At 41.3% G+C, this 27,997-nt stretch overlaps 1 protein-coding gene across 2 annotated transcripts in view; it reads right to left on the bottom strand.

The window, feature by feature from the left end:
* The window catches only part of PIK3R1 (phosphoinositide-3-kinase regulatory subunit 1), an 85,120-nt gene extending 60,600 nt beyond the window's left edge, over positions 1 to 24,520 (bottom strand). The window contains exons 1-2 of one of the 2 annotated variants that reach the window (XM_025387431.1): positions 24,453 to 24,520; positions 13,552 to 14,271 (exon numbers count right to left, since the gene is read on the bottom strand). In XM_025387431.1, coding sequence (XP_025243216.1) covers positions 13,552 to 13,885 — 334 coding nt within the window. In that variant the 5' untranslated portion in view covers positions 13,886 to 14,271; positions 24,453 to 24,520. Of the gene's footprint in view, positions 1 to 13,551; positions 14,272 to 22,587; positions 23,916 to 24,452 lie in introns of those variants that run through there. The other variant, XM_025387432.1, reaches the window with a different exon arrangement.
* Between the last annotated feature and the right edge of the window lie 3,477 nt (positions 24,521 to 27,997).

The following is a 27,997-nucleotide window of genomic DNA, read 5'->3' as shown; positions in this document are numbered from 1 at the left end:
AGGAAAGAAGAAAGGAAGGAAGGAAAAAATATTTTCATTCTTAAAGAACATAATTACCCAAAATATTAAAGGGATATAACAACTAGGTTGGAATTCACTGAAAACAGTTATGGGAATAAAAAACAGTTACAGTGACAATTCACTTAGTTGAATTTGACAATTCACTTATTTGGGGTAGGCAAAGAGGTCTCAGAGTCTGCTGCACAGACTCAGGTTCCTGGCAAAGAAAACAAGAGTAAACATTTTTTTGCATCTTGTCAAATTTTTCCTTAGTGAGGGCCAAAGTTAGATGATTCCAATCACAGAAGGGCTGCAGAGATGTGGTCTGACAAGAACTGGAGTTTCGGTTAAACAACTGTGAATGTTATGGTCCAATATGTTTAAACTTCCTCTAAATGTTAAAGCTGACCGAGTTTCTCAAGTTTCCCCTAAGGGGAAGATTAGACCACAAGTGACAGTTACAATATAACTGTGCATGTAACGCCAATCCAAACAATGAAGGCTAGTGAAGTAGCAAGTTAGAGCTAGCTTTCAGTCCTTTCTCTAAAGCTGCTTTTAGTGAAACAGCACGCTCAATTATAAAGGCAGATTTGTACAGTGTACCCAATAATGGCTTTTCTATATGATGGTTTAAATATAACATTTACTATATATCATATACAAATACAAATACATATTTATACATAAACATTTATATATAATATATATAAAAGTTGAATATTATATAAATCTATAATGTTATCTACAACATTAAGAAGTACAAGCCAAGTGAGGGCCACACTGAAGGTTAAAATTTTAGCCAGTTAAGAGCCACAGGTTCCAACATGCAGAAGGAATGAACTGCCCTTTAAAAGTAATCACCTCTTTCCAGTCTGTGGTTCTGATGAGGTTCTTTTGCTGTAAGGACAGTAACTCACACATCTGCTTTATTCTTTTTAGTTGTTATTGGGTGTGTTTCCCAAGAGGAAAAATCTGCTTGCTTAATTCACTTTGTCATATCAGACCGCATGATACGTCACTGGCAAGCCAGGGAGTCATCTGCCTTTGGCTCCAGGGTGCCCTGTGGCTGGTCAGAAGTCAGCAGCATGAAGCAGTGTGAACATTAACCCCCGCCGGCCCTTTCGCTATATTGCACAGTTGCTTAAGAGCATTGGGTCAACAGTCGGACTGTTTGGGGTCAAATCTCAGCTCCTCCACTAGCTGTGTGACCTTGGGCCATCATCTAAGTACACTTGTTTATCTTTAAAACAGGTATAATAAGGCCAGTGTCACAGAGTTCTTAGGAAAAGTACAAGTCAATGGAATAAAAGGTTAGTGCAGTACCTGAAAAATAATGTGTGTGTTGAACACATAAATACATGTATATGGCCAATTTTATATGTATATATGTGTATATACGAACATACATATGTTTAAATCTGTATTTCTTATTCATATACAGTAAACATTTTCCCTGTAATATTTTTATTCTGTGTTGCCTATCTTTTGGAATATATATTTCTACGTGTTTAGAAGATATATACTTTATAGTTTTATTTTGATAATTACTTTTTAAGGTAACCAAAATGAATTACTTTTAAATTTATACCTTTTTAAATTACAAAGCTTAACAATAAAAAGGCAACCTTTAGGTCCTCCCACGTGAACAAGAGGTTCAGTGTATCTTTCCTGAGCTCCCGCTGATCAGTGAATGCCTCTCAATTGCCTTTCCACATAAAATACAAGGAGGAAGCTCAGTAAGTTCTTAAGTCACCATCTTTTCTCCTCAAAACTCTACTGAAATCAATGCACTATTTTTTTGGCATTTATTGCCAGACAGGGAAGAAAAACATCTTTGTTTCCTGGTAGCAAATATCTTGCCAGATATTTTGGCAAGGTACTTTAACATTATTCTTAAAAAGAAATGCCCAAACATATTTTTCATTGATTTCACATGAAAAATATGGGGAACACTTTCAAATCTGCACGTATGCATGAAAACTTATTACAATGATGTTGTTCTATTTCACTTGATGTGGTTTCCCGTTTATCAACACTTGTAATTCTCTCCTGTTAGATATTCTCTCCATATATCTTCTCCCTTTTATGTTTTTATCCTTTGCATTCTGAAAGAGCCTTATCTTGTTTCTCCTTCACAACACAGACTTTATTTTCAGCTCATTACCCCCTCAAAACATGAATTTTAATATGCTATTACATTTTTAACTTAGTCTTTTTTTTATTGTTTCACTCTGATTTCATCCCATCCTACTGTCTTTTCAGCTCATAACCATCTGACTACTTTCTGTCCCTTTCATGAGGGACAGAAATAAATCATAATAATAAGCTGAAATATTATAACAGAAGTAAATTGTAATATATCAGTTCTGGAGGTCTACTGTTCTTCCAAATCTCCAATACGATCTCCCTTTTTCTTTTATAGATGGACATGCTTCAGTAGGCTTGGTTAGGTTTTTCCTGTTTATCACTAAATAAGGAAAGATCTACCCACGCCTGGTGACTGCTGTGAGCCAAGGGATCCACTTGGGTGCTGGTATCAGGCCTACAGTTAGTTGGCAGGTTGAGACGAACAGGCCAATTCCAAAGTGGTTTTCATTTCAACATGATTTTGATTAGCCTGAGAGAAAAATCTCCTGCGTTCGCCGCCTGGCTTTCTGGTGCTCTGAGGGATGGAGAGCCTGTAATACTCAAAACCCTCCATGAACACAGGTCTTTCTAACTCTACCCCACCTTCAGCACTTTATTTTCACGGATCAGGATTCTCAGGATACAACAGTAATAGCCCCTAACTTACCATTCCAGCTCTCTCTGGTTATTTTCTGAGTTGTAACCTCCTACTGATTAGAAAGGCTTTGTCGGAGAGGACAAGGAAGAGGGGGTAAGAGCATTCCTGAGGATAGTTCCCTGTGCCCTTTCTGAATTATGGACAGAATTAGGGAGGAGATGGGTCTGCCCTGCTATTTTTAGGTAGTCAAAACTTATCCTATATTTGTTAACCCTGGTTCTGTTGAGTTTACAGTATGCATTTCTCCCCACTAATTCTAGTTTTATGTATTCAGAATAATTTTTTTTTCTTCCTGTCTTCTTCGGGACTGTAGTGAGAAGAGGCTCTCTTGGAGACTCTCAAGAAGCTGTCTCAGGACTACCAGCCAGAGGCCTTTTTAACTCAGAGAACATTTTTTAAAGGTTTTTTTAATTCAATGAGAAGATAAGTAAATAAGCAAAAATAAATGCATTCAGGAAGTTCTGCTGGCACTCACTACCTTTGAGAGACGATCTCTGGGCAATGTCACACTGTCCTATTAGATACCTGAAAATAAAATTCACCTGTGCCTTTCACTTACCCCCTCCATCCACCCCTCTGCCCTTGGAATTCAGGTAACAGAAACACAAATGTTATAAATTTGGCAGTGGCCGACTTTCCTGAGAAATACGGTTTGGCATTCAAAGGAATTTGGCAATTTGTACTCAGTCTTTTTAAATGGCTTTTACTGCTAACCTTGACATAATTCAGGTACAAGACTTCAGATTTATCTGAGTCAACTTCAAGTTTCTTGTTTTTATGGATTTCAAGCAGCTGCTATCCACAGGCCAAAACACACAATTCTTATGCTGGATACCCTCAAGTTTTTGGCTTTTAAGCAAGTATAACTCCAGTCTGTGCTCCATTTTAATCAAAATGATATAATGAGTCTGAAATAAGAAAACCTGAAGTGCAGGGAAACATTTAAAGCAGACATTTAACTTCTTCAAAAACAACAGAAATGAAGGTAAATCTATTTATCAAGGTTATAAAACTTTTGAGTTATCTGATCATGGTGTATTTCTTCCTGAGAAAAATTGCATTTACATGCATATACCCAAAACTTTGTCTTAGCTTCATGGCCTTATCCGTCTCTTTGTAATTCAATCCTTTCAAATACTTACCAGACATAAGAAAATGTTGTAAGTCACATATAAATTGGAGGTAAATTTCTGGAGTTGTATGAATGTAATAGCTAGTGAAACTTAACAGATAGAGCAGACATAATTGAAGACCACCCAAAAAGCAGAATTCAATTACCGATAACTTCACAAGGGACTGCTTAAGGCAATCCCCACGACTGCCTGACTTGCCCAAAATGTTCTTGAATCTTGTGAATGCACCATCACTAAGAAGTCCCTTTTCTTTTTAAATATTTACACAATCACATGACCTTCAGTTTTTAAATCTCAAAAATGGTCATAATATGCCATCTTTGCAGGGTGGTTGTGAGGGTCAGATGAAAAATATCTATAAAATGGCAGGGCCAGCGTGGTGGCTTGCACTGGTAATCCCAGCACTCTGGGAGGCCAAGGCGGGTGGATCTCCCGAGGTTAGGAGTTCGAGACCAGCCTGACCAATATGGTGAAATTCTGTCTCTACTAAAAATACAAAAATTAGCCAGGTGTGGTGGTGGGCGCCTGTAGTCCCAGCTACTCAGGAGGCTGAGGCTGGTGAACTGCTTGAACTCAGGAGGCAGAGGTTGCAGTCAGCTGAGACTGAGCCACTGCACTCCAGCCTGTGCGACAGAGCAAGACTCTCAGGAAAAAAAAAAAAAAAAAGCCTGGCAGAATAATTAGCAAAGACTAAATTTGCAAATGTTTAAGGTTCATTTTGAAGAAGACATTTTCAACAGTTAAACAGACCCACAGAGAAGTGTGAGACAAAAACTATAATATGCACTTTGATATACTCTAACCAAATTCATTATATCTCATTCCTTGGTACTCCACAGATATTCCTTATTATTTAGCAATAAAATCATCTTGTTCTAACTTCTTCAAATACTTCTGAATAAATAATAAACAAACTTGCTTTTTGCTACCTGAAAGAACATGGTAAGATTTAAGTTAACAATGTGTAAAATGCTTTGAAATTATGCATTAATGATGCCACAAATATTCAGCTATATTTCTATAGTTGGGACACAAGAATGCAAAAAAAAAAAAAAAAAAAATTTCAAATGCACTGTTTACTGATAAAAAAATTCTTAAGCATTGAAAATTATTTTTATTATTTATTTATGTATTTATTTAGAGATAGTCTCACTCTGTCACCAGGCTGAAGTGTAGTGGCACAACCTCGGCTCACTGCAACCTCCGCCTCCCAGATTCAAGTGATTCTCCTGCCTCAGCCTCCCTAGTAGCTGGGATTACAGGCGTGCACCATCACACCCAGCTAATTTTTGTATTTTTAGTAGAGATGGGGTTTCACCATATTGGCCAAGCTGGTTTTGATCTCCTGACCTCAAGTGATCCGCCCACCTTGGCCTCCCAAAATGCTGGGATTACAGGTGTGAGCCACTGCAACTGGCCTCAAAAATTATTCTTTTAAATAGAATAAAAATAAAACCATCAGTGTTTAAGACTAACAATAGCTAAAAAGTTAACATACTATATCTAATATCATAAAAATTAATCTTATTAATGCCCTTGAGTAATTCTGAAAACTGCATTTTACCAAAAAGCCAGTAGCAGGCTGGAACCAGTGCTTGCTGTGGCACTGGTCTCATGTGCCGAGTCTAACAGCATTATGTCAATTTTCTTCTTTAGGAGAAAGCTTGGAAGATGACAATGACAACCCCAGACAGTCACTCTGACTTCACAATGCAGCCTTGTCTAATGTCTATGCTAATGTGTTACCTCTTAGGTAGATTTAGAGGGGTCTGAATAAACAAAATGTTATAACCATCATTCTCTACTTACCTTGCAAAATTTAACAAATATGTATGAAACAAATCTGTAGGAACTCTGAGCACAGATCACGTCAACGAGTTTAGCTCTACTGCACAGATGCCGTTCAAAGGAGGCAGTAAGTTTCAAACCAGTTTAGATACCAGCAATTGCTAACTGCCCACCAACAGAGGTAGAGCCTAAATATTCACACTGGTGAAACATATCTTAAAACCATACACCACGTGCATTTGCAAAAACTTGATACCAGGTAGGCACTTTCATAAGCAATAATCCCATACAATCCATGGATCAGTCTCCAATCGGATCGTGCAATGAGGTCATGTACGTACATCTTTCCAACCATCATAGGCTGCTTCTCTGCATAAATCCTCTCACTGCATTCCCTTATTCTCATATACAGGGCTTCTGGGTTGCATTACTGGGGAAACACTACTAGTGAGAATCAATTTTTCTGGGTCTTATTTCTCCGACAATTCTTCTGATTAGGAAGAGAAGGATTGAAACAAAAACTCTGCCAAAACTCGAAAGAGACAGCATTTAGCTTTTCATCTGATAATTAGAGAACACTGGAACTAGAAGGTTAAGGAATTTATAGAAAGCAAAGCAATGTGGAATTTCTGATTCAAATAATATGTCACAGATTTATATTTCACTTATGTCTATATTCTTTACTCTCTTGGATATCAGATTTGATCATCAAATTACGGCTCCTGCAATACGCTATAATAAATTCACAGTTATAACTTCAATATCAATCAAACTGTGACAGGACAGAATAATCTATAGGCATTACATAATCTACCAACCGAGAATAGAGAGATAGATGAATACAAATACATTGCAAACACCTCCATGCAAGAAACAGTCCAGAGAGGGTATTCCTGAAAATCACAGCCATGCTTTAGGTGGTATAAAGTCTTTGGGAGAAAGTTCTGCATACATAATTAAACAAAGATTTGCAGCTAATTTGTGTTGTTTGTAACTACAAGGATATATTTTAACAATGTATACACTACGTTATCCATTATATAACAATGTATACCATGTTTTGTTTTTAATTCAAAGTTATATTTTAACAATGTTTCTACAATAATTCTACTCACTGTATACTGCATGGAATTTTCATAGTAAAAATAAAATATCGTGGTCTTTTACATAAATTGGTAAGAAGGAATAACACATTTATAAAGTAGTCTGATATTTTGTTAAACAACTTGACATTTTAGGTACACTACACCCAAGTAATTGAAATAAAGCCCATTTCTAGTTCGCTTCATCCCCCTCCACGTGTCCTCCTCTATTGAAAGCCTAAGGACTGCTTTGATATTGAATGGTATAAACTCAAGACCTCAAAACATTCAGATATAATCCATCATGCAATTATGCTTCTCATTTCAAGCTATCACACCACGTTATTTTCTCCTATCTGAGCCTTCAGACCAATGTTACATCCTTCCCCATGGAAATTTGTTAGCAACAAAGATACACATATAGGCAAGAGCCAGCTGTACTAACATCTGTTTGGTTTTTACTAATCAAAACATGGATATGCAAATAATGTCATATTTGGCACTCTTATTTGCCATAGGTGAAAAATTCTCCCCTTTTTGGGTGCTACTTAGCAGATGTAAGTCACCATTTGTTGTTGAATTTCAGAATTTCTAATTTTTTTTCTAACTCAGAGAAGAAATTCTTACTAATCAGAACGTCTCTTCTTGCAGACAAAGATGCATTCATCTAGAAACCAGAGAAGACTGACATCAAATTTATCAAAGAATCTATTGACAAGTTAAATAGAGAGTTCCATATTTATAACAAAGAAAATTGTATTCGAATATCAACATTAACTTAGTTGCCACAAAACAAAATATGCTCCCTCTAGTTAAATAACTCCTATTTGAATCAGAGGTGTGTGAGGGCTTCACTTAGGATGTACATATAAGGACACTGGACCCTTTTCCCGTTTTTTAAAAAAGAACACAGGAAGAAGTGTATAGAGTCAGAAGCCTTAACAAAAGCATCTGAACAAACATTCTAAAGGACGGAGGCAGAAACGGACACCTGGCAGAAAGCTTCCCCTCAAATAATGTCTTATTCTGCAAGCTTGGACTTAACTGTCACCACAGCTCTAGGAGAGAAGTTCAAGTAATTCCCTTCCAATAACAGACTGGGGGAAGGAGGGAGAAATGCCTTCCTCTCCTCTCTGGGCGAGAGAGCCTCCCTACTCTCGGGCCCCTCAGAGCGTGCCTGTGAATTCCTCAAGTGGTCAGGCCAGCTCAGGATCAGAACCCTCCTGCTAAAAAGCAATAAAGGTGAGAATCCTCTTTTTGTCAATTTCATTTTCAAAAAAACCATGGATACACAAATTGTTAATTAGAGCTACTTTTCTTTCACTCATACATTTTTAGGGAAACAAAATAACTAAAATTAACAGAAAACATGTTTTTAAAAAATCAAAAATGTAATGAGAATATAAATAAATGCTCATGAGAGGGTGAACCGTGTTGCAATACGTAATTTAATATGCAAATGACATATTCTCTGACCCTAAGATAAGTGGTTAGGCTAATTTGATTTTATTCAAAATAATTAGCACATTTGTTTTTTCCAGACACACTCTTTAATCAATTATATTCATTACGTCTTTTAGAAATATATTTCATTTCCTACTGAAACACAGAGGGCCAACACTTAAATTTTTATGCCTGGGTAGAAATCTCCATAATGTCCTGATGAACTTTTCTGGTTGGTCAGAAGTTAGAGACAGAGCTCAAAGGCCCTTATCTTCTAAGATCCTGTAACTGACACAACTTTCTTGCAAAAACAAAGTGATTGATAGATGCAGAACGAGCAGTCAGCACCATAAATTGGGTGATTTTCCCCATCACTTGGGCTTAACAAGACAAACCTCCAAGTTCACAGCAAAGGCTTATTTAAGTAGGAAGGAAGGTGAAGAATGTTATGAGAAAGTATATTCTGAAAGAAAACAGAATTCATAAAGGCAGGAATTTGTGAAGCAAAGCAAATAACTTGCACAACCACTATTTGCCTCAAGGAGACAGCAGTAGGTTATGACCAACGGGCTCAGCAGAGGTGTGTAATTTTGGATCAGGTCACTATTTTCTGTGACCTCTGTACAGTGTATCAACGTCTGTGATTTATTGCAGCCCTGCTTTCTGGACACGGAACAACAACCATGAAGGGACACTTGAATGCTGAATGTGAAAAATGTAACAATAACATGCCTCAGGAAACCATGAAAACCAACGCCAATGGCGGCCTTTTTTTTCTGTTTAGAAGCGATTTTGATCAAAATTTAACATAAGCCATGCCAAATGCACGCTTTATGTCTTACGTTTGAAACCAGCTGAAATCCACTGTCAGAGTCTGCAGGAGGAGCCAGCGAGGGTTGTGTAGGTCAGGATGGAGGTGAAGATGCAGTAAGTAATCTCTTATGCTAGCAGGTTTCAGTGCACTCCACAAACTAACATGGGCACAGACTCACTCGTCTAAATATTCTGCATTAGCATGACTTTAATTAAAGGATCTCAAAGTATGAGTTAAAACCACTGTCCTGAGAAATAGCCTCACTGGTATGGCTTACATATGACAGAGGAATATATTTTTATTCCCATATCCCTAGATCCCCACTTTCCATCAACTCATTTCCTTGTGTACAAGAGAAAATATAGGACCCTGGCTGAATGAGGTTGTGTGTAGCGGGACGGGATGCCAGGATCTGAGCAGCCTAAGCCAGAAGATTGCCTTTCAATAGCTGCCTCACCTAAGAGCATGTAACACCCACCTTGTACACCCAGCACACTCTTTATCCAAACAAAGCATGCAAGAGGTTCTCTCCAAAGAACATAACATAGGGCTCTACTGGTTTCTAGAAAAATGAAATGTCATCATCATATTGGCAATTTTAGCCCCCATGCAAAGGGAAGGAGATAAAAGGGTGGGAGAAAGGGCACAGAATTTGCCCTGAGGATACTCGCTGGCCAGGACAGACCCTGTACTCACTTGACTTAAGTGACTGCAGGCACTATCAGCTTAACCCACTTTCCCACCAGCAGAACTACCTGTCCCAGGCCCTGGGAAGAAAATGAAGAGTTCTGGAGACATAGCAGGCAATGGTGAAGGCCAAGGCAGAATGCCTCAGATGTGGAGGATGTGGATAACAAATAAGCTGTTATTTTCTAAAACAAGATGGGCCATTAAGCTTTGTATGATTGCACATGACATTCAGAGCACGTGGTCAATTTCAAAAGCAATGCAGAAAGTGAAATAGATGATGAGCTGCAGCAGCTCATGTTTACCAGCATGCTGGGAACCTACCACACTGTCCTAGATACTTAGGATAATGGATGACCACAAAGATCCCTCCCCTTATGGAGCTTAAAAATCTAACAGAGGGAATAGTCAATGAACAATAAACATAATAAGTAAATGATATCATGGGTTAAATAATCAATGATTTGCAAAAGCAGAGAGGTAGGTCCCAGCATGGAATATCGTGAGTAGAGTCAGACTCCATGAGAAGAAAGATTTGAGCAGAGAAGTGAGAGTGGGTCAGTCTCAGATGTCTAGGGAAAGAGCTGTCCAAGCAGAGGGGACAAAGCACAGCTCTAAGGTGGAAGAGAGGCATGAGACAGCATCTCAGGGCACGCTGGCTCTTGAGTCTTAATTTCATCTTTTATCTTTGCTTTCTAGCGCAAAATAAGGACTCAGGCCATGCTTACTAAATGTATTTAAGTCCCAAAACATCCAAGATTATCCAATTTGAACAATTCATTCAATCTATATGCCAGGGCTTCCTAAAAAACTGCATGCAAAATGTATTGGAAGAAAGTACAGCGCCGTATATAAGATTTCCTAAGGGTTTCTGACTCTTTCTCTCAAAAAGTAAAACATCACAGCTTTATTTCCAAGAACATACAAGCAAAGTAGAAAAGTAAGACTCTATCGTACAGGGAGGAATCTCTCACAGAATGTACTTTTGGCCAGAGTCTAATGACAACTTCCTTTCAAAAACAGAGAGGATAGCAAGGCTCAGCAGGACACAGACACACGATTGGCATGCAGGCTGTCCTCACACCCTCTATCTACCCTGCTGCCCATTAATGAGGTGTGCCAAGTCCACAAAACAAATCCTAGACCTGGGGCGGGGGATTGGTGAGGAATAACCTTCTAAAAGCAATAAACACAGCATAACATGAAAAACTGGCTAAGTCAGGTGGAGGTGGAGGGTGTTAAAAGGAAAAAAAAAAAAAAAAGAACTAAAGAATTCAATTACAGTAAGAACAGAACAGAACTATCATTTCTTGCCTTCATACAATTTGTCACCGCAAAAGCTTTTCAAAGAAATACAAACGGAGGCAAAAGAAACCAGTCTCATACGTTCCAACATATACCATTTATCCTTATAACTACTTTCCATATCAATTCAACATGCAACTCATAGGAGCTATTGAATTCGCACTTCGTAGGAATATTTAAATGAGAATACAAGACCAACATTTCTAGAAAATTGAATGTTTAGTATTATACTCCCCACACGGCCCCCCCGCCCACTCTCTTTTCAACCTTTCAGTTATTCCTAATTTCTCATTTATATTCAGGCTCTAATACTTTTATGCCATTATCATGGGTCTCTTTCTTGAATTCTGCTAAAAATTTTCATTTCACTCCACCTTTCCATGTATTAAAGAAAAATGGAAAAGCTGCTAAAAATCTCAGTTGTCATCACATTACATGAGAAAGGAAGCATTATAAAATAGTTTAGGATATAAAAAGAGAAAATGATTTTTTCTATAAGGAAAGACTTGCTTTTCTGTACACCATATCCAAAGAAACTTACACCTGATAGCAATTATCAAATGCAATTTTGCTGAAAGACTGCTTTTATAAAATTGTTTTGTAACTATTCTTGACAAGGTGCCCTTATTCCACCTTGTAAATAATCTTCTCTAATTCAACTGAGATATTTTTATGATTCTGTAAAGCTCTGTATTCTGGGAAAAATTAAATCACTTTTTCTTTTGAATTAGCCTACTGAAGAAAATGTTTTTAACTTAAAAAAATAAAAGGTGAAAAATATATAACTTGGTGGAGAAAAACGATTATACATATGTATCTTCAATCTGCTAAGTGCTGCAATGGTTGACAAAATCACTTATGTATGTGTGGAGAGTCATGGTTTTTTGATTCACCTGCAAAGCAAAATTAACTTTGGCTTTTGAACAATATAATAAAAGATATTATTTGAACATTATAAAGTGTAACATTTATGAAATAAGTATCCCTTCTGGGCTGGGTGTGGGAAAGAAAAGGGCTTCCCTTCAGGTATCATTAATAAATTCCTGGCCGGGCGCGGTGGCTCAAGCCTGTAATCCCAGCACTTTGGGAGGCCGAGACGGGCGGATCACGAGGTCAGGAGATCGAGACCATCCTGGCTAACACGGTGAAACCCCGTCTCTACTAAAAATACAAAAAATTAGCCGGGCGTGGTGGCGGCGCCTGTAGTCCCAGCTACTCGGGAGGCTGAGGCAGGAGAATGGCGGGAACCCGGGAGGCGGAGCTTGCAGTGAGCCGAGATCGCGCCACTGCACTCCAGCCTGGGTGACAGAGAGAGACTCCGCCTCAAAAAAAAATAAATAAATAAAAATAAATAAATAAATAAATAAATTCCTTGACTTTAACACAATATTCCCAATCTATTATTACTCAGTACTGAAAGGCAGCTCTTACCCTTGCATTCTGTTTCTCAGTTCTCATTGTCTTATTCACTTGTGTTAGAAAAAGGCAACATTAAAGAAGGCATAACACCTTATTAATGGTACCAGAATCTCTTCCAGAAATATCCTGTGATGCCAGTCAGGTCTCCTCAATATATAACTACTGCAGTTTGGCCCACCCATCTTAAACATTCCTTCCCATTCCCTTCTTAGATCCTAAGAAAAAAGACTACCAGAGAAAAAAGAAAAATGCATGTGATTTACTAGTGAGGAAACCGGTATTTGACAAAGCTGATAACACTAAAGCTGAGCATAAGGCTTGTCTCTGTGTGAAACCAAACAGAAGATAAACCTTAAAGACACAGTTGTGCCCGAAGCGCAAGTATGGACCATCTCCAATAAGCAATAAGTGGTTTTTGAATGAAGGTGGTTTCCATTTAAGAAAAGTATTCAGTGAATGTTTTTTCCCCTCATGAAGGTGAACCAGACTATAGGCATTAATGCTACAAATGACACTACCCACAAAGGAAGTGAAATCCCTTTACTTTTATACTAACTATAGGATTGGGTTTCAGCTTTGCCCACAGCGATCCTGGAGAGGAAACCAAGAGGTAGATACCGGGTTATAAAAACAATGGTTTCTTCTCAGCTGAGTTCTGTGGTCATTTTATTACTCTCTCTATTTTTCCATACAAATCATGTTAAACATACTTACATTAGACTTACCCTCCACTTTCCCAAAATTATTATTAGACACACACAGGTGGAGTATTCCTTATCTGAAATGCCTTGAACCAGAAGTGTTGTAGATTTCATGTTGTTCTGGATTTTGGAATATTTGCATTATACCCCTTGACCACTCTTAATCTGAAAATCTGAATTCTGAAATGCTCTAATGAGAATTTCCTTTGGGTGTCAAAAACACAAATTTCTGGTTGTGTAATGACTGACCAAGCTTTTTTGCACCACACATCAATTCAGGTGTAGTTGCCAAGATAACTTCTGCCCAGAACATAACAACTCAACCCAAACTTCAGACTTTTCCTTAAAAAGAAAAAGAAAGGGAGTCATTAAGCAACCACTTATCAATACTGACCTTGTTGTTCAACATCTGCTTCAGTTTTCGAAGAACCTGGTGCAACAGGAAGAGGCCGAGGCGGCCGGGGCTTTGGCGTGGGAGGCGAGATTTTTTTCCTTCCAATATATTCTACATAAGTTCCCGGAAAGTCCCCCCTTTCCCCTGTGGTTTCATTATAGCCATTTAACCAGCCAATTTCTTCAGGCCTGGCTTCCTGTCCATCACTGAATCCAAGAGCTACTAAGGACCCTTTATTCACAGTCAATATGTCACCCAAGTGCAAGTCAATATCTTCTTCTCTTTCCTTTTTATAATCATACAGCGCTCTGTACTGGTACCCCTCAGCACTCATGTTTGCAAATCTGCTACCATGCAACAGTTGAGCCTGGCTGTACAGAGCAGTCTGATTTTACGTTTTTATGAAAAGTGAATTCAGACAGTGTGTTAGAATTCCTATTATGTGTCCAGCAGAGGACAAAGGACCACTCTCCAAAGGTTTAAGAGGAGAGGTGACTGGCCATACGGCTGTCCATCTGTCCTCCATCAATGGTGTGACCGAAGACAGGGCTCCACTTCCTCTGCGTGCCACAGTCCTCCCACTGGCTTCCTTTTCAGCAACTTGTCAACACTTTGAATCCAGGCTGACTCTCACAGCGAGGCCCAATCCTTTCTGACACTTTTGTCACACTGTCCATCTGTCGTCTGATTGTACCGTGGCACTCCACACACGAGCTTCACCTAGGAATGAAAAAAACGAGACTTAAGAATGAACACCACACTTTGCCATCTGTATTAATTGGAATTTCTACTTCCATTCAACAAGTACTTAATCGATTTGGCAGACAGACACAGGCCAGTGTGCTATTGCTTGACACAATATACACAACAAAGATTAGTAAGGCAGTTGCTGCCTTCTAAGAACACTGGGCGGGGGCAGAGGGGAGGAGTGTCGGCATGAGGCAATGTCTCAGCGATAAGACTAGTACACAAAGAGCCGCAACACTAGTACATGTCATAAGAGAGGCAGAAACTAAACACTACAGGGTTCAAACGAGGGAGAAAGCACACTAACTGCAGGAATCTGAAGACAGAACGGAATGTGTGGTGAGATGCTAGTTACAGAAGTGACTAAGAAAATGTCATATTCTGAGAAGAGCTAGAACAGGCAGTCTGAAGCCAAAGAGGGAGCAGTGGGATTGGGGTTAGAGATTTAGGTAGGGGCTGTAGGACATCATGCACGCCCATGCTGAGTTTGTGAGTGATTCAGTCCACCATGTGGAACACTGAAAGGGCTTGGTGAAAAGTGAGCAATAGGATCAGAGCTGCACTTGAGGAACATCAGTCTAACCACAATGTGTGAGAAAGGTATGTTGCAGAGGTCTGGCCAAGAGGCAGTGAGGACACAAACCGAGGTGGCAGGTGTGGAAAGGGGAGGAGTGAAATAAACACTGCAGAGAAAGAACATGTGGGATGTGGCAAATGCTTAAATGTGGGGCGAGAACGAGAGGAGCAAAGGACTCCTGATCCTGCGTGAATGAGAGTTTGTAGCACTATCAGGCAAAGAGAAGCCAGGTGACCTGATGTGCTGACGATGATTCTGGGCGCCCCTGTGCAAGTGTGCTAGTGGCTGATAAAACCCTGGTCTGTGATTCAGAAGAGGAAACACACTAGGGACTTGGCAATCAGCCACAATTAGGCAAGGCTGAACTCAATGGAATGGAAGCGCTCACAAGGACAAATTAAAAGTTAAAAAGAAAAAAAATGATCCAAGGGCCAAATAGTGAAGTTCAATGTATGTAACTGAGGAGGGAAAGTCAAGGTTTAGAGACAACGTCCCAAAAACAAGGAAGAAGAGTTCATAGGAAAATGTGATCCCTAAGACTAAATCCTACAAAGGCATCCAGACAGGAGAGACTGAGTCAAGGCGAAATAATTTGGGGCTTCGCCCATGATGGAATCATCACGCAGATTCCAGTCCAGTAGTGAGGACAGTAAGAACGTCTTAAGGAGTTCAAAAATATCAGAGAGGAAGTAGCAATGGCTGCTGCAGATCACTCTATAAAGAGAGCTTGATGGAGGAAATGGGAAATGGAAGTGTTTTTCTTTTTTGTTCTCAAACATAGTGGAGGCAAGGGAATTAGAGAGTTACTAAGTCAGAGTAGATGGCTGAGAACGGCATGTACACATATACACTTTGTACTCCAGGCATTTCTCAATGTTATCTTTATTATAAAGAGTAAAAGTCACCCAAAGGTTTCAGTTAAGCTGGCTGTACAATAAAGCAATAAAAACAATAGCCACAGAATTTCAGTGGGCTATATCAAAGAGAGCTTTTATAAGTTTTAAAGAGTGGAACACTTTAGAAGTTTAATATTATAGGCACTCGTCAGTGGAGGCATCTTAAGAAGCAAAATCTAATCACAGATTAATTGTTATGTTGGCATTCAGAAGTGTAAAGTATTCAACTTTACATGGTTAAAGCCTCTTAGCTGTAATATAATAACACACTTAGGAGAGTTACATATTAAAAGAAGCAAAAACAAACACTGGAAGTCTTTGTGGAACAAGAATATTAATTGGGGACAGTACTCTACTCTGCATTTCAGTTGTCGGAGAAAAGAATTAAAGCAACCAGTAGAGCATATCAGAAAAATAAGCCATATTATTTGTTTAAAGAAAGCCTTTCCTTTTGAAAGATCCAGAATCAAATTGAATATTCACTGCATAAATTCACATGAAAATGTAGAACTAGCAAATCTCATTTTTAGTACTAATGTACTCTGTACAAAAGAGACACAGACCTCTAAAGAACATGAACATTTACATATCCCTAAATGCTTAGAAACCAGGCAATATGCCTAAGAATAATTTAATTCCTCCAAATCTGCCTTGAAATTTTTGTTAGCTTTTCCTGGCAATGTATGTCTTTTAGGGAAAAAAAAATCCTCGACCAGTAGGCTGGGTAGATCTTTATGCCAGCTGCTTCCTAGCACTTCCTTTATTCCAGCCACCCAGTGGGCCAGTTTGGTGGGATTCCTAATAGAATGGGAAGTATAATGAACAAACTGTCCGCCATCTTCAATCCCCCAGGAACCATCAAGCAAGCCCCTGCCCACAGCTTACCTCTGAAGCTGTTCCTTGCCAGGGGGCTCTGTATTAAGAAAAGGCTCCAGGTCTTGTCAAGGTTTTACAAACCTAAAAGCTGTGCTTGACTCTGCCTGAGGCTAAATTTGTGCAAAGGGAAATAGAAACCTAAGGAACATGATGACTTTTTAGAGGCTAGACACTAGAGAGGCAATCCCTGTCAGAAGTGACAGAGAACTAAAGGTCTCTACAAACTCTCTCTCCCTTGCCACCTGTAAGAAGAACCTTACTTTGTGTGTAAGAAGAACCCTGTGCAGAACTCTGGGTCCTCATCTGATAAAAAGAACCACAAATCTTCTATGACTCTAGGATTGTAAATAGAACACACCATTTCTGTCTTCTGAGATCCCAAAGCAAGGCCAGGAAGACGGATACAAACAGGGCATCCACCCATTGATGCAGACATTAATTCAAGGCCAGCCATTAGTCAGTGTCAATTAAGTGGTCTGAGGGCAATGTTGTTTTTAAAAAAAAAAAAAAAGGAGAGCAGACAAGTCATTGGGGTGGGGACAGGACCACAAGGTGATAAGGTGTAGAGAGCCCTTAGCTAGATAGAGAAGGCAGCCACCCCTACTCTTTTGCACATTGTACACTTTCTCCTGACTGCCATGTCCATTTTGATGTCTGTCATTCTTGAGGATTGAATGGGTTAATACACATAAAGCTCCAGTTAAGCATTGGGTGATGATGATGATGATTGAGTTTGTACACATATAGCTCCAATTAGTATTAGATGATATGATGATGCTGACTATATATATATAGTCATATATGTGTGTGTGTGTAGATAACTATATAAAAACAGGTACTATCAGTAGTCTCACTTAACATAGGACAGAGAGTATCTCTGTCATGATAATACTCAGCAATTGTGAAGAGGAACTAGAATTCAGATCCAGGCAGTCTGACTCTGTAAGTCCCATTTTTAACACCTCTAGCATCTACTGCCTGAACTCAACTTGCTTTGGTGTCAATGATGCAGATTCCTGGCCTACACAGGCTGATCACTCTGATTAACCTTAACTGTCTGTGTGCCTCTTCAACTCTCTCAGACAGCGGCTTTACTGATAGTGTATGTGGCTCTTTCACACTACCTGCACACATAAAAAAGCTATTTTAACTCGGCAGCAGTTCCATCAACTCCAAAACCCAGCATCTCAGCCATGCAAATTTTCTTCCAAAGAGACTTCATTAAAATGTGTCCCTGCCAAAGAAGTCCATAAACTAGTGAATAAAAGAATACTGGGCACCCCACTTCTGGAAGGCTGCCCACTTCTGGAATCCTGCCTATTTCTGCTCTATGAGTTTAGCTTCTGCCACCTGTATCCTTCTTAGCACCTCTGCCTCCTGCCACTATCCCAGGCCCCTCCACTGAACAATTTCCAACAACTCAGCTCCTACCTGGGGGGATATGGCACTGCCACAAGGACTGTTACATTTAGAGGACTGGGAAGTCCTCTTTTCTCTCATCCTCAAATTCTTCACAGTACTGCACCCAGCAGCTTGAGGTATTTGGCAATACCTGTGTAACCAACCCCCTGCACCGAGATGGACTTGGAGCCTAAACTATCCAGATCAACAGGATTTTTCCTCAGATTCACTCTAGTATGCCTCCATTCTCTTTCGCTACATATACCTGTCCACTGAACGATTTTCACCCAGTTGTGACATGATTATTCACATAGCAAAGGTTTTTTATATGTAGATAACATTATCTACAATGTAATATTTTCAAATAACCAAGGCAGTTTTTTGATATAGGCTCCAAGCTAGTGCATGCATAAGTTATTGTAACAAAGGGTATAAAGGAATCCTACGAACAAGTAAACTAACTTACTCTTATACAATATCATATGCAACAGTTCAAAATTTTAAGGAATTTTTCTCCAGTCTTTCAATCCTTCTAATGACTGCCTGCAATCCCATTAATCAGAAGCATATTTTCTGTCCCTGCTAAGATAGAGAGCAATTCTCTTTCTATTCCCCAAAATGAAATTGTTTCTGATGTTTGACAAGTAGCAATCCAAAGCTACTTAAAGTACAACTGCTGTAAAGTAGATTTTGTGTGTAACCCTCTAACCTATAGGCATTTTGGAAAAGAGCCAAACAAAAAACCCTCTCTGACTTTGTTGAGTTACTCCATTCCCCCTTTAGAAATGGCAAGAATCTGGAAAACGTGATGGAGAGGCAGGAATACAGGATATTTCTAAATCACATTAAATTGATCAAGAATATATCCAAGTCATGTGATTCTATCTCCCAATGAAATTAAAAGTTTGGCATTGGATGGCAGAGCAAAATGGGTCTTCAACCAAGGCAGGAGGGTATGGAAGGATTCCTGGGCCCACAGCCCATATCTCTCTACATTCCGTCTTTTTAACTTCAGTGTGCTAGCTCAGAGTCTAGGTCAAGTTCCTCACCTAAATTCATACAGTCTTTTAAAAAATCATTATTTAAAAATGTTTTACCTTCCAAATCATGGTGTCCCAGAAATCATGAAAATCAAGCTGAACAAAATTAAAATATCCTAGTCCATTTTGTGTTGTTATAATGGAATTCCTGAGACTGGATAATTTATAAACAACAGAAGTATATTTGGTTCTGGAGGCTGGAAAGTCCAAGAGCACGGCACTGGCATCTGGTGAAGGCCTTCGTCCTCCCTCCTCTTGCAAGGGCAAGACAGCAAGATGGGGCCAAACTCGAGTTTATAACAAGCCCATTCCCAAGATAACTAAGCTACTCTTGCCATAATGACATTAATCCATTCATAAGAGCACAGCCTCCTATTAGGCCCCACCTCCCAACACCATTGCATTAGGGATTACATTTCCAACATGTAAGTTTTGGAGGACACATTCAACCCATAGCACCTAGTAAACATAATAAATTGCCTTCAATTTGAAATGATGAACTTGGGTGAATTTTATGGTATGTGGATTTTATATCAATTAAAATAAAATGAAAATAATGGGCTTAGATTAACCCCAAATAATAGACATCAAATTCATTTACAAACCAACCAACTAAACAGAATGTGTTGCATGCTGCCATGCTCAGGGCTGGGTGTGTGGTGTGGGTAAATAGGGTGTATAGGCTGTAATTCTCACCTACAAGCCCTTTTGGTGTTGTGTTTATGGGGCGAGGGAGAGGAGAACAGGTAGCACAAGCCCAGGTAACACAACAAGGAGACAGGGCTCTTCAGAAAGCAGCCAACATGATGGGAAGGCACTGCAGGAGACACAGAGGAATGACCCTGGCCCAGGTGATGGCAACGCTTTGGAACGCAGTAGCCATTACGCGGAGGCTGGGAGAAAGGGTGACGTAGCTTCTGGGACCTAAGGGACAGATCCTATCACCCAGAAAAGGCCATGAGACTGATCATTCTGGTTCTCTGCATCCTCACAATGGAGAGGACCTGAGGGGGCAGGAATGAGAAGACTGAAGGGGATGATTTTAAGTCTTTCTTTTTTTGAAAAAAAAAGATGCTATTCTGTAAACTTCTTGGCAAGGTTAGTATGAACACTGAGCTTCAGATTCAAGCAGCTGCCCCAATCAGTACCTAAATATGTAACCTCAGGAAAGTCACTTAAACCTCTCTGTGGCACAGTTTTATCATCTGTGAGACAGATACAAGCAAACCTACACCTCACAGAGTCACTATGAGGATTAACAAAATGACACTTAGCTCCATACTTGATAATAGGAGCTTAGGATAATTAATGCCAACATAGTACTTACTATGTGCCAGGCACAAAGTTCTCAGAGTTGTACATATATCAACTCATTTAATCATTACAACCACTCTAAGTACAACTATTATCCCCATTTTACAGATGAGAAAACAAGCAGATAAAAGTTAACTACTTTGCCTAAAGTTACATAGCTAGTAAACTGCAACTATGATATTACTGTTATTTCTATTAGTATTGAATGTCACCTACTGTCATTTATACAATTCAGATTTAACAGAGGAACAAACATTTGTGAGGCATTTTCTTCTGCATTGCCTCTTAACTCGCAAACAGTTCTAAATGAATCCTGAATGAAACTAAAATAAAACTCCCTGCTGTCTTAAACCCCTTTTGGAGTAAATAGATAAAGGCTAAGTGTGGACTTTGCCCATGTAGTTCTCTCCTTACCTGGGGTAGAGGACGGCTCCGCAGAGGTCAGGACAAAGGAGGCCTGGGAGAGGCCAAGGGATGTGTCCATGTGTGCGCATCCCCAGGATGTAGAGACAAGTAGCTCATGGTACAGCCCTTGATCCTGGGGCAGAACCCCAGGCTGGGACACTGGGACATCCAGGGAGGAAGACAACAGGCAAGGAATGGCTGGCCCAGATGCCTTGGCTTTATTAGCTCACTGCACCCACTGGTGGAGTCTCCTCACACTTTGGCCAGACTCCTGTGACTTCAGTACTCTGTTGGATGATCATTAACCTGACAACTATTTTGACTACAGGTGCCTGTGGATATGTATTTGATTTACTTTAAGGAAAACAATGTGAGCAGAATAAAATCTCCAAAGATGTTTCTACAGTAGACTTTTTTTTCTAGTAATGCTATACTACAATCACTCCAGTCTTTCAAATAAACAAACACCTAACACCTAAATAAATAAATGCCAAACAGACAAGTTTATAAGTAATTATATAGTCTATTTTTTCAGCTCATGTGGCTTAATGTACATGAAATGGCCATTAATTGCTAGTCTTTTAGGCAAGTAACTCCATACAAGTATTGGTAGAATCATGGCAAGTAATCACATTAGGGTGTATGTAAAGGAGGCATGGGAAAATGCAGTAAATGACATGAATACTTTGAAAATTAATTACAACCTAGGTTTTTGATAAAAAGCTGTGATATAATTTATATTCTGCTTTCTAAAGTAAAAACTAACTTGATAATTCCTTCCACTGATAACTAACTTTCTAGGCTTCCAGGGCTTCATTAAAATGCTTCATTCTCTTACCTTCACTTGCAAACCCTGTGCCCTTCAAGAGGGAGAGCTGGAGGAGCCCATATGAAACATACAATATCATCTGCATTGTGTATGCCTTGACGTGACAGAATTCTAAAACCCAACACAAACATTATCTCAACTGGCTATATTCTACTTGAGCATAAAAATCAATTTTTTTTCAGCCTGCTCATTCACCATCTCTTTATTCAATAAAACAAGCATTTTGCAAATCACAAAATGCAAACACAATAAAAGCTGAACTAGAATTGTTCCTATTTTAATGATCATGTGAACAATCTTTCAGACTGGATGCCTTTTTACAATACTCCCCTGAACGACCTAAGAGAAAAAAGGAAATTTCAATCAACATATCAACCTAAAAATTACATGACATTCATGGAAAAATGTAACGAAATGGCCAACACTTTTAACGGTACAAAATTTTGGTTAGTTTGAGTAGGTTTGCATTTACAATTCAAAGTCCTTCAAAAATCATTTTAGGTGAAACTGACATTACCAGAAGATAAACGCATGTCACCATCATCACTGTCAATAATCAAAATATGTATTCCCATGACTTATTGTTCCACTTCTGTTTCCCAAAACTAACTTTATTCTGTGAGGATTTCCTGCGCTTAGTATATTTAAACTCAAAAAATTGCTAAAGAAAAAACATTTAATAAGTGGGAAATAAAATGCTTTTTACACTGACTATACAGCATCATGGATATGAAAAGACTCATTTTTAAAAAGCAGATTTAAAAAAGCAGATAAAACATCAGATAGTAGTGTGTACACTGCAGAGTTGTTATGCAACTAAGAACAGGTCCCAAGTCAAGATGAAAGTTAAAAGTAAATGCACATTACACTTTGCAAGCCAGTATCAGATACATTAAACTTTCTTCCAATCATAAAAATCTATATACACTTCTCTGGAAAAAGCAGTATGACCTGCATATAAAAGCTGAAGAGGCAAGCAGTGACATTACCCAGCAGTTGTGCAAGGCAGGGAGCCTCATCCTCTGGCCTTTCCAACTTAAACCTTTACTCTGAACCAACATTTCTTCCCAAACTTTAGCCGTGCGCGCGCGTGCACGCACGCATGCACGCACACACACACACACACACACACACACACCACATTACTCTTATTTTCTTTATACTGGTCAGAAACATTTGCTTCCCAAAGTTTACTCAACTTTTGCACCTAAGAAAACTATTATCTGCTTGCTTCTAAACTGTTTTTCAAGAACAGTGTAATCTGTCAAAAAGTTATAGCTAGTGAGTTGCTTTTTCTTCCTTTTCAATGTTAAAAGATACTTGTGGCCTTCTGTGCAGAAGTCACCAAATTCCTAGTAATTCAAACTGTGACGATCTAATACTCTAATAGCCTGCTTAAGAAATGAACCTATCTGCCTATTCCAACCCTTCCTACCAAATATCTAACCATCTTTAAGATTGCCAAAACGTAACAGAACTAATGAAGTATTAAAATATAACTCCACATCAAGCCTTGACCAATAAGCTCTGTGAATATCCCGCCTGATTACTAAATCTTGAGCCTCATCACACCAAAATGACAATCTTATGTTGCATTCAAAACCCGGAACTGCTTTATCCACTGGTACTTCGCACTGGCTGACAAAGAGGAAAAGAACAGAAAAAAAACCTAAATTCATGAAGCCCCCAAATAAAGAGCAGACACCAACAGCGCTGCAGCTCAAGGGATTAACGGTGGAAGTGAGACCTTTCCGGTATTAATAGCGCCCCGGGAAACAGAAGAATTCCCCCAAATCCAGTTGACATACATTCTGCATTCAACATGTAACAGCCATTCTGCGTATACCCTTGCAGTTCAGGCTCCAATTCTGGTTCCCAAAGTGTATTTCTGTACAGGAGTGCCTGGCCAGAGGTTTTCTGTTCTCTTTGTCTTGTGATCTGGGGGGCAGTTTCTGAGCTTAGGTTAGAGCTGTGGTTAGAGTTCACTAGTGTAAGAGCTGTGGTTTCCAGAGAATTGCCCACGATATTTTAGCTCCGGGTTGCACGCTCCCTGGCTTTCCCCAGCCGGCTCCATATTGCTGGGCAGGTCCCTCCCGTCTCGCCCCACGTTCCAAAAAGCTGGATTTCCGGGCTGTTCCAAGACCCCACTAAATATGCCTCCAACAACCTGCCCAAGCTTGGCTGGCACTAGACGCCGAGTTAGGGCCCCAGCGACCAACCGCCCCGAGGCGCACTTCCCCCACCCCGGAAGAGGAGGGCGGCAAACTTCGGAAGGCGGGGGTTAGGGGACTAGCTCTGCGGACCACCGCCGCCTCTCCCGCCCCGGGAAGGGCCGGGGCAGCGACCCTGGGTGCAGCTGGAGGACCACGGGCGAAGGGAGCGCTCCTTCCCGCAACACGAAGGCAGCGGCCAGGGCGCTCTCCTCCGGTGAGGGGCCGCGGAAAACTGCAGCAAGGCGACAGCAGGGACCCTCGGAAGTGTGCGATGATGGAGGGTTGGGGGAAGCCCGAGCTCGCCGGCAACTCCGGGGGCAAATGCGACCGGCGGCGTGCAGAACCAGCTCACAGGAGGACAGGGGAAACGGGAGCCAGGATGGCCGGGATCTCGCAGGACGCCGGCAGCGCGAGGGGGGAGTGCTGTCCGGTGGCCAGGAGATGCCGGAGGCGGGGAGGGCCAGTGGCCGGCCAGCTTCCCCCCGTTGGGGCTCTGCAGAAGGAGAAGCGGCTGCCAGTGACAGGAAGAGAGCCGCGGCAGCCGCGCACACATGCACCGCCTCCCCCGCCCGAGCACACACACCCGGGGCCACCGCTGCCTACCTCCCCCGCCTGCCGGCTTCCTTCCTCTGCGGGGCCCGCGCTGCAGCGGCGGCCTCCTGCCCGCTCGGTTCCGACGCGCCTCCAGCCCGGCTGCGACCCGCCGGCCGTGCCCGATCTGTGCTCGCCGTCTCCGACCGCTAGCCTGCCGCCCTCGCCGCGGCCACTGCTTCCTCCAACTCCGCTCCAGCTGCTCGCGACTCCTCTCCGTGCGCCCGCAGCTCCAGCGCCCGGCGCTGGCCCCGCCTCCGGCCCGGCCCCGCGCGCCCCGCCCCCGAGCCCACACCAACCAGAGCCCACGGCTCCGCCCCTTTCCGCCCGCACAGCTCCGGCCTCCGAGCCGGCGGCCGGCGGTGGGGGAGCGAGCTCCGGCCTGGCGGACCTTTCCTGCCACCGCCCTCGCCTTCCGCCCCCAGCCACGGGGATGCCCCGGGCGGCGGTGCTGCGCGCTGCCTCTGCTGCGGAGTGCTCTGGCTCTGCGCGTCCCGGGCCGGCCCGGCTGCTGGGCGTCTCCCAGCGCAGAGGCGGAGGGGTTCGGGGAGGTCGAAGACAAGTTCAGACCTCCCGGGAGGCTGGCTGTGTCTCTAATCCGAGTGTCTTGCAGCCAACCCCAGGCTTTTTCGAGCCCCTAGCGCCCCAGCAGAGTGGCTGGGGTGGGGAGAACTCGGATTCCGGAGCTCGCCAAAGCGGGGAGGCCTTGCAATTCCTGGCCTCGCCAGCACCGCCTCCCCAGTGGGCGGAAAACCCGCGCCACCCGCTTGGCGCTCCGGGGGTGAAGGAGGGGTGAAAGGGTGAACCGGAGGGACGGGCGCCCGCAGCCTGCCGCTGGCTGACTCCGGCAGTCTGGCACCGCCACCTCCGGGAGCCAGGCGGACCCACGAGAAGGGAAGAGAGTTTTCTGAGGGTGTACGCTGATGCCTTCCAGTCCTGAGATGACAGAGCAAATGGAGGTCACTCAGGCAGACCACGGGCCCCTCGGCGTTCGCGGGGTCGGTGGCGGCGGGCAGGAGGGGTTCGGAGGGAAGCTCGGGTGAATTACATTGTCTCTTAAAGGTGTTAGTTTTGAAATGCAGATTCTTCAAGTAATAATTACCTAAATTGCTCCAGAAAAAATTGATGTTGGTTCAAACCTTCCACTGATGATAAGATGGAATGCCAGCACCCCGTGTGTGCCACTCTCATATTAAACATGTGAGAATCTGCTTCCTAAAAGCTCTTTCCAGATTCTCCTTTCTGCAACTTAAAGCCCTGCACCTGCCCACCCTGCGTGCCTAAAGCCCTTTTATAGTTCCCTCCCAGTTTCCTTGCAAGAAAACTCTTTTAAAAACAAACAAAACCTAAGCACTTGGCCTCTGTAAAACGTTGAATTTGGTGGTTTATTCCTGTGGGCGTTGGAAGTAGAGGGAAGAACGTCCTAAAATTCATCGCTCATCCTTAAAAAATATCATTTTTAAAGGTGACTCGCCTAACAGAAAAGTAAGCTCCTCTTTAGGCTATTCAGACACTGGTGTTTCTATTATTCCAAGTTGTCTCTTGAAGAGGCGACACGAAAACAGGCAGCTACCCACATCAGGTTTAAGAATACACTTTATCTAAAAGCAAATATGAAATTTACCAAGGTACCTCCTTCACACCTACTGTGTGAAATGAAGGACCTCATGCATTCTCTGTCTGTAAATGAAGTGATGTAACTTGCCTTGCAGTAGAATTACTTTGATCCAATCCAATAAGCTGAGATGAAACTGCTGTGACCTTCACAGTATTTCCTTTAGGTTCCGCTCTGAACAAACTCTAACAGTGAAAACCTTGCTAGTTATCTCTAGCAAGAGATAACTTTTTTTTTGGAGATAGCTGGAAAGAGCCTTATGCACTATTACAGTGGGGTTCTCTTCACCCGCAAACCTAAAATCAATAAAATTCCCAAATGCACCTCCTCATTTAGACACAGTCTTTAGTGATTTATTTCCAGCGTACGTTGTATTTCCTTTACGTTTTTTCATCATATTTGAACATATAAGTATGAAGAGTGTCCCAAGGGAAGAAAATAAGGCTCTCTTTTCATATACTGAATAAATTCAGTATTTCATTTGTTTTAAACTGATGATATTCCCCCCCATATCACTAGTATTAGCATTTTTATTTTCACCTTCAATCGATTTCTATGAAACAGAAGCAAAGGCAACAAAACAGCAATATTCAAGCTTTTTTAAAAATAATCTTTTTATTTAAAAATATCTAGTCTAGAATCCCCAAATACAACTGCTATAAGGTAACAAGTCATGTAACAAGGCCAAGAGGCCCATTGCACCACCTCCTTTCCTTCTGTCTAGAACCTCTGGGTCCTTGGACTAGAAACATCTGCATCTCCTGAAAATTTGTTGGAAATTCAAATTGTCCTTACTGAATGAGGAATGCTGAGGGTGGAACCTAGCAATCTGTGTTTTAATAAGCTTTCCAAGTGATCTGATGCATGCTATGGTTTCAGAACTATTACTCTAGGGCTTCTGGAAACACTGATTGAAAACCTCTGCAATGAAATACTCACATAAGTACCCAAACACCACGGTTCAATCAGTAATGGCCAAACTGTTGGCTGGCAGGTAGTGACACCAGCAAGGAACTGGAAATAGCAGAAGATGTACAACTTGCAACAAAAGGGGTGATACAGGGGTGTCACAAGGCATAAGGGTGAAGGTCTTTTGGAAGTCAGCCGTAGGAAGTCAAGGACCCCCAAATGTCAAGAAAGGCTTTGAGTGGCCACAGGCTGAGAAAGAATTCTCCCCAAAGTATGGTAGGGTACTCTCATTTGGCATCATCATTCCAGCTACATCAATATTGTGAGTGCTAGAATTAGCTTTCATTAGACTTGAAACCTAAGAATGTATCTTAGGGTTCAAAACCAACATGAATTACAAATGGCTTAGACCCTTCTCGAGTGAGGCCCATAGACCAGCAGTTTTGGAACCATGTAAGAGCTTGTTCGAATGGCAGAATCCCAGGCCCTATCCCAGGCATACTTAATCACAATCTGCATTTTAACAAGATTTTCAGGTGATTCCTGTGCAAGTTAAACTTAGAGAAGCTCTATCTTAGACAGGGGTTCTCAATTTTCTCTACACATTGCAAATACCTGAGGAGCCTATAAAAATCTCAATACCTGGTCTGTACCCCAGATGGATTATATCAAAATCTCCGGGGTGAAATGCAGGTATTAGTAACTTTTAAAGCTCACATTGTTCCAATGTGAAGCCAGGTTTTAGGAACCGCTGCCTTGGAGGAGCCATTTAAGAAAGGCGCCATTAGGCAAGCCCTCTGGGTACAGTAGAGTACAAATGGCTGGTCTTAAAGAGAGCAGCTGAACTAGAGTTTAGCTAATTGTTAACACACAGGAATGTGAACCCAGATTTTCCAATTTTCCTAGAGAAGCTGGAAATCCAGATTTTTATGGGCAATTTTCCAATTATTGAATGCTGGTAATGAATTCAACATTTTTTGAAATATGGGTTAGGCCACATTCGTGTGATTTTTTCAAATGTGGGTTAGGTTAG

The sequence above is a fragment of the Theropithecus gelada genome, chromosome 6 (genome assembly GCF_003255815.1).
Source record: "Theropithecus gelada isolate Dixy chromosome 6, Tgel_1.0, whole genome shotgun sequence".
NCBI classification, from domain to species: Eukaryota; Metazoa; Chordata; class Mammalia; order Primates; family Cercopithecidae; genus Theropithecus; species Theropithecus gelada.
This window is presented reverse-complemented; position numbering and strand designations above follow the sequence as displayed.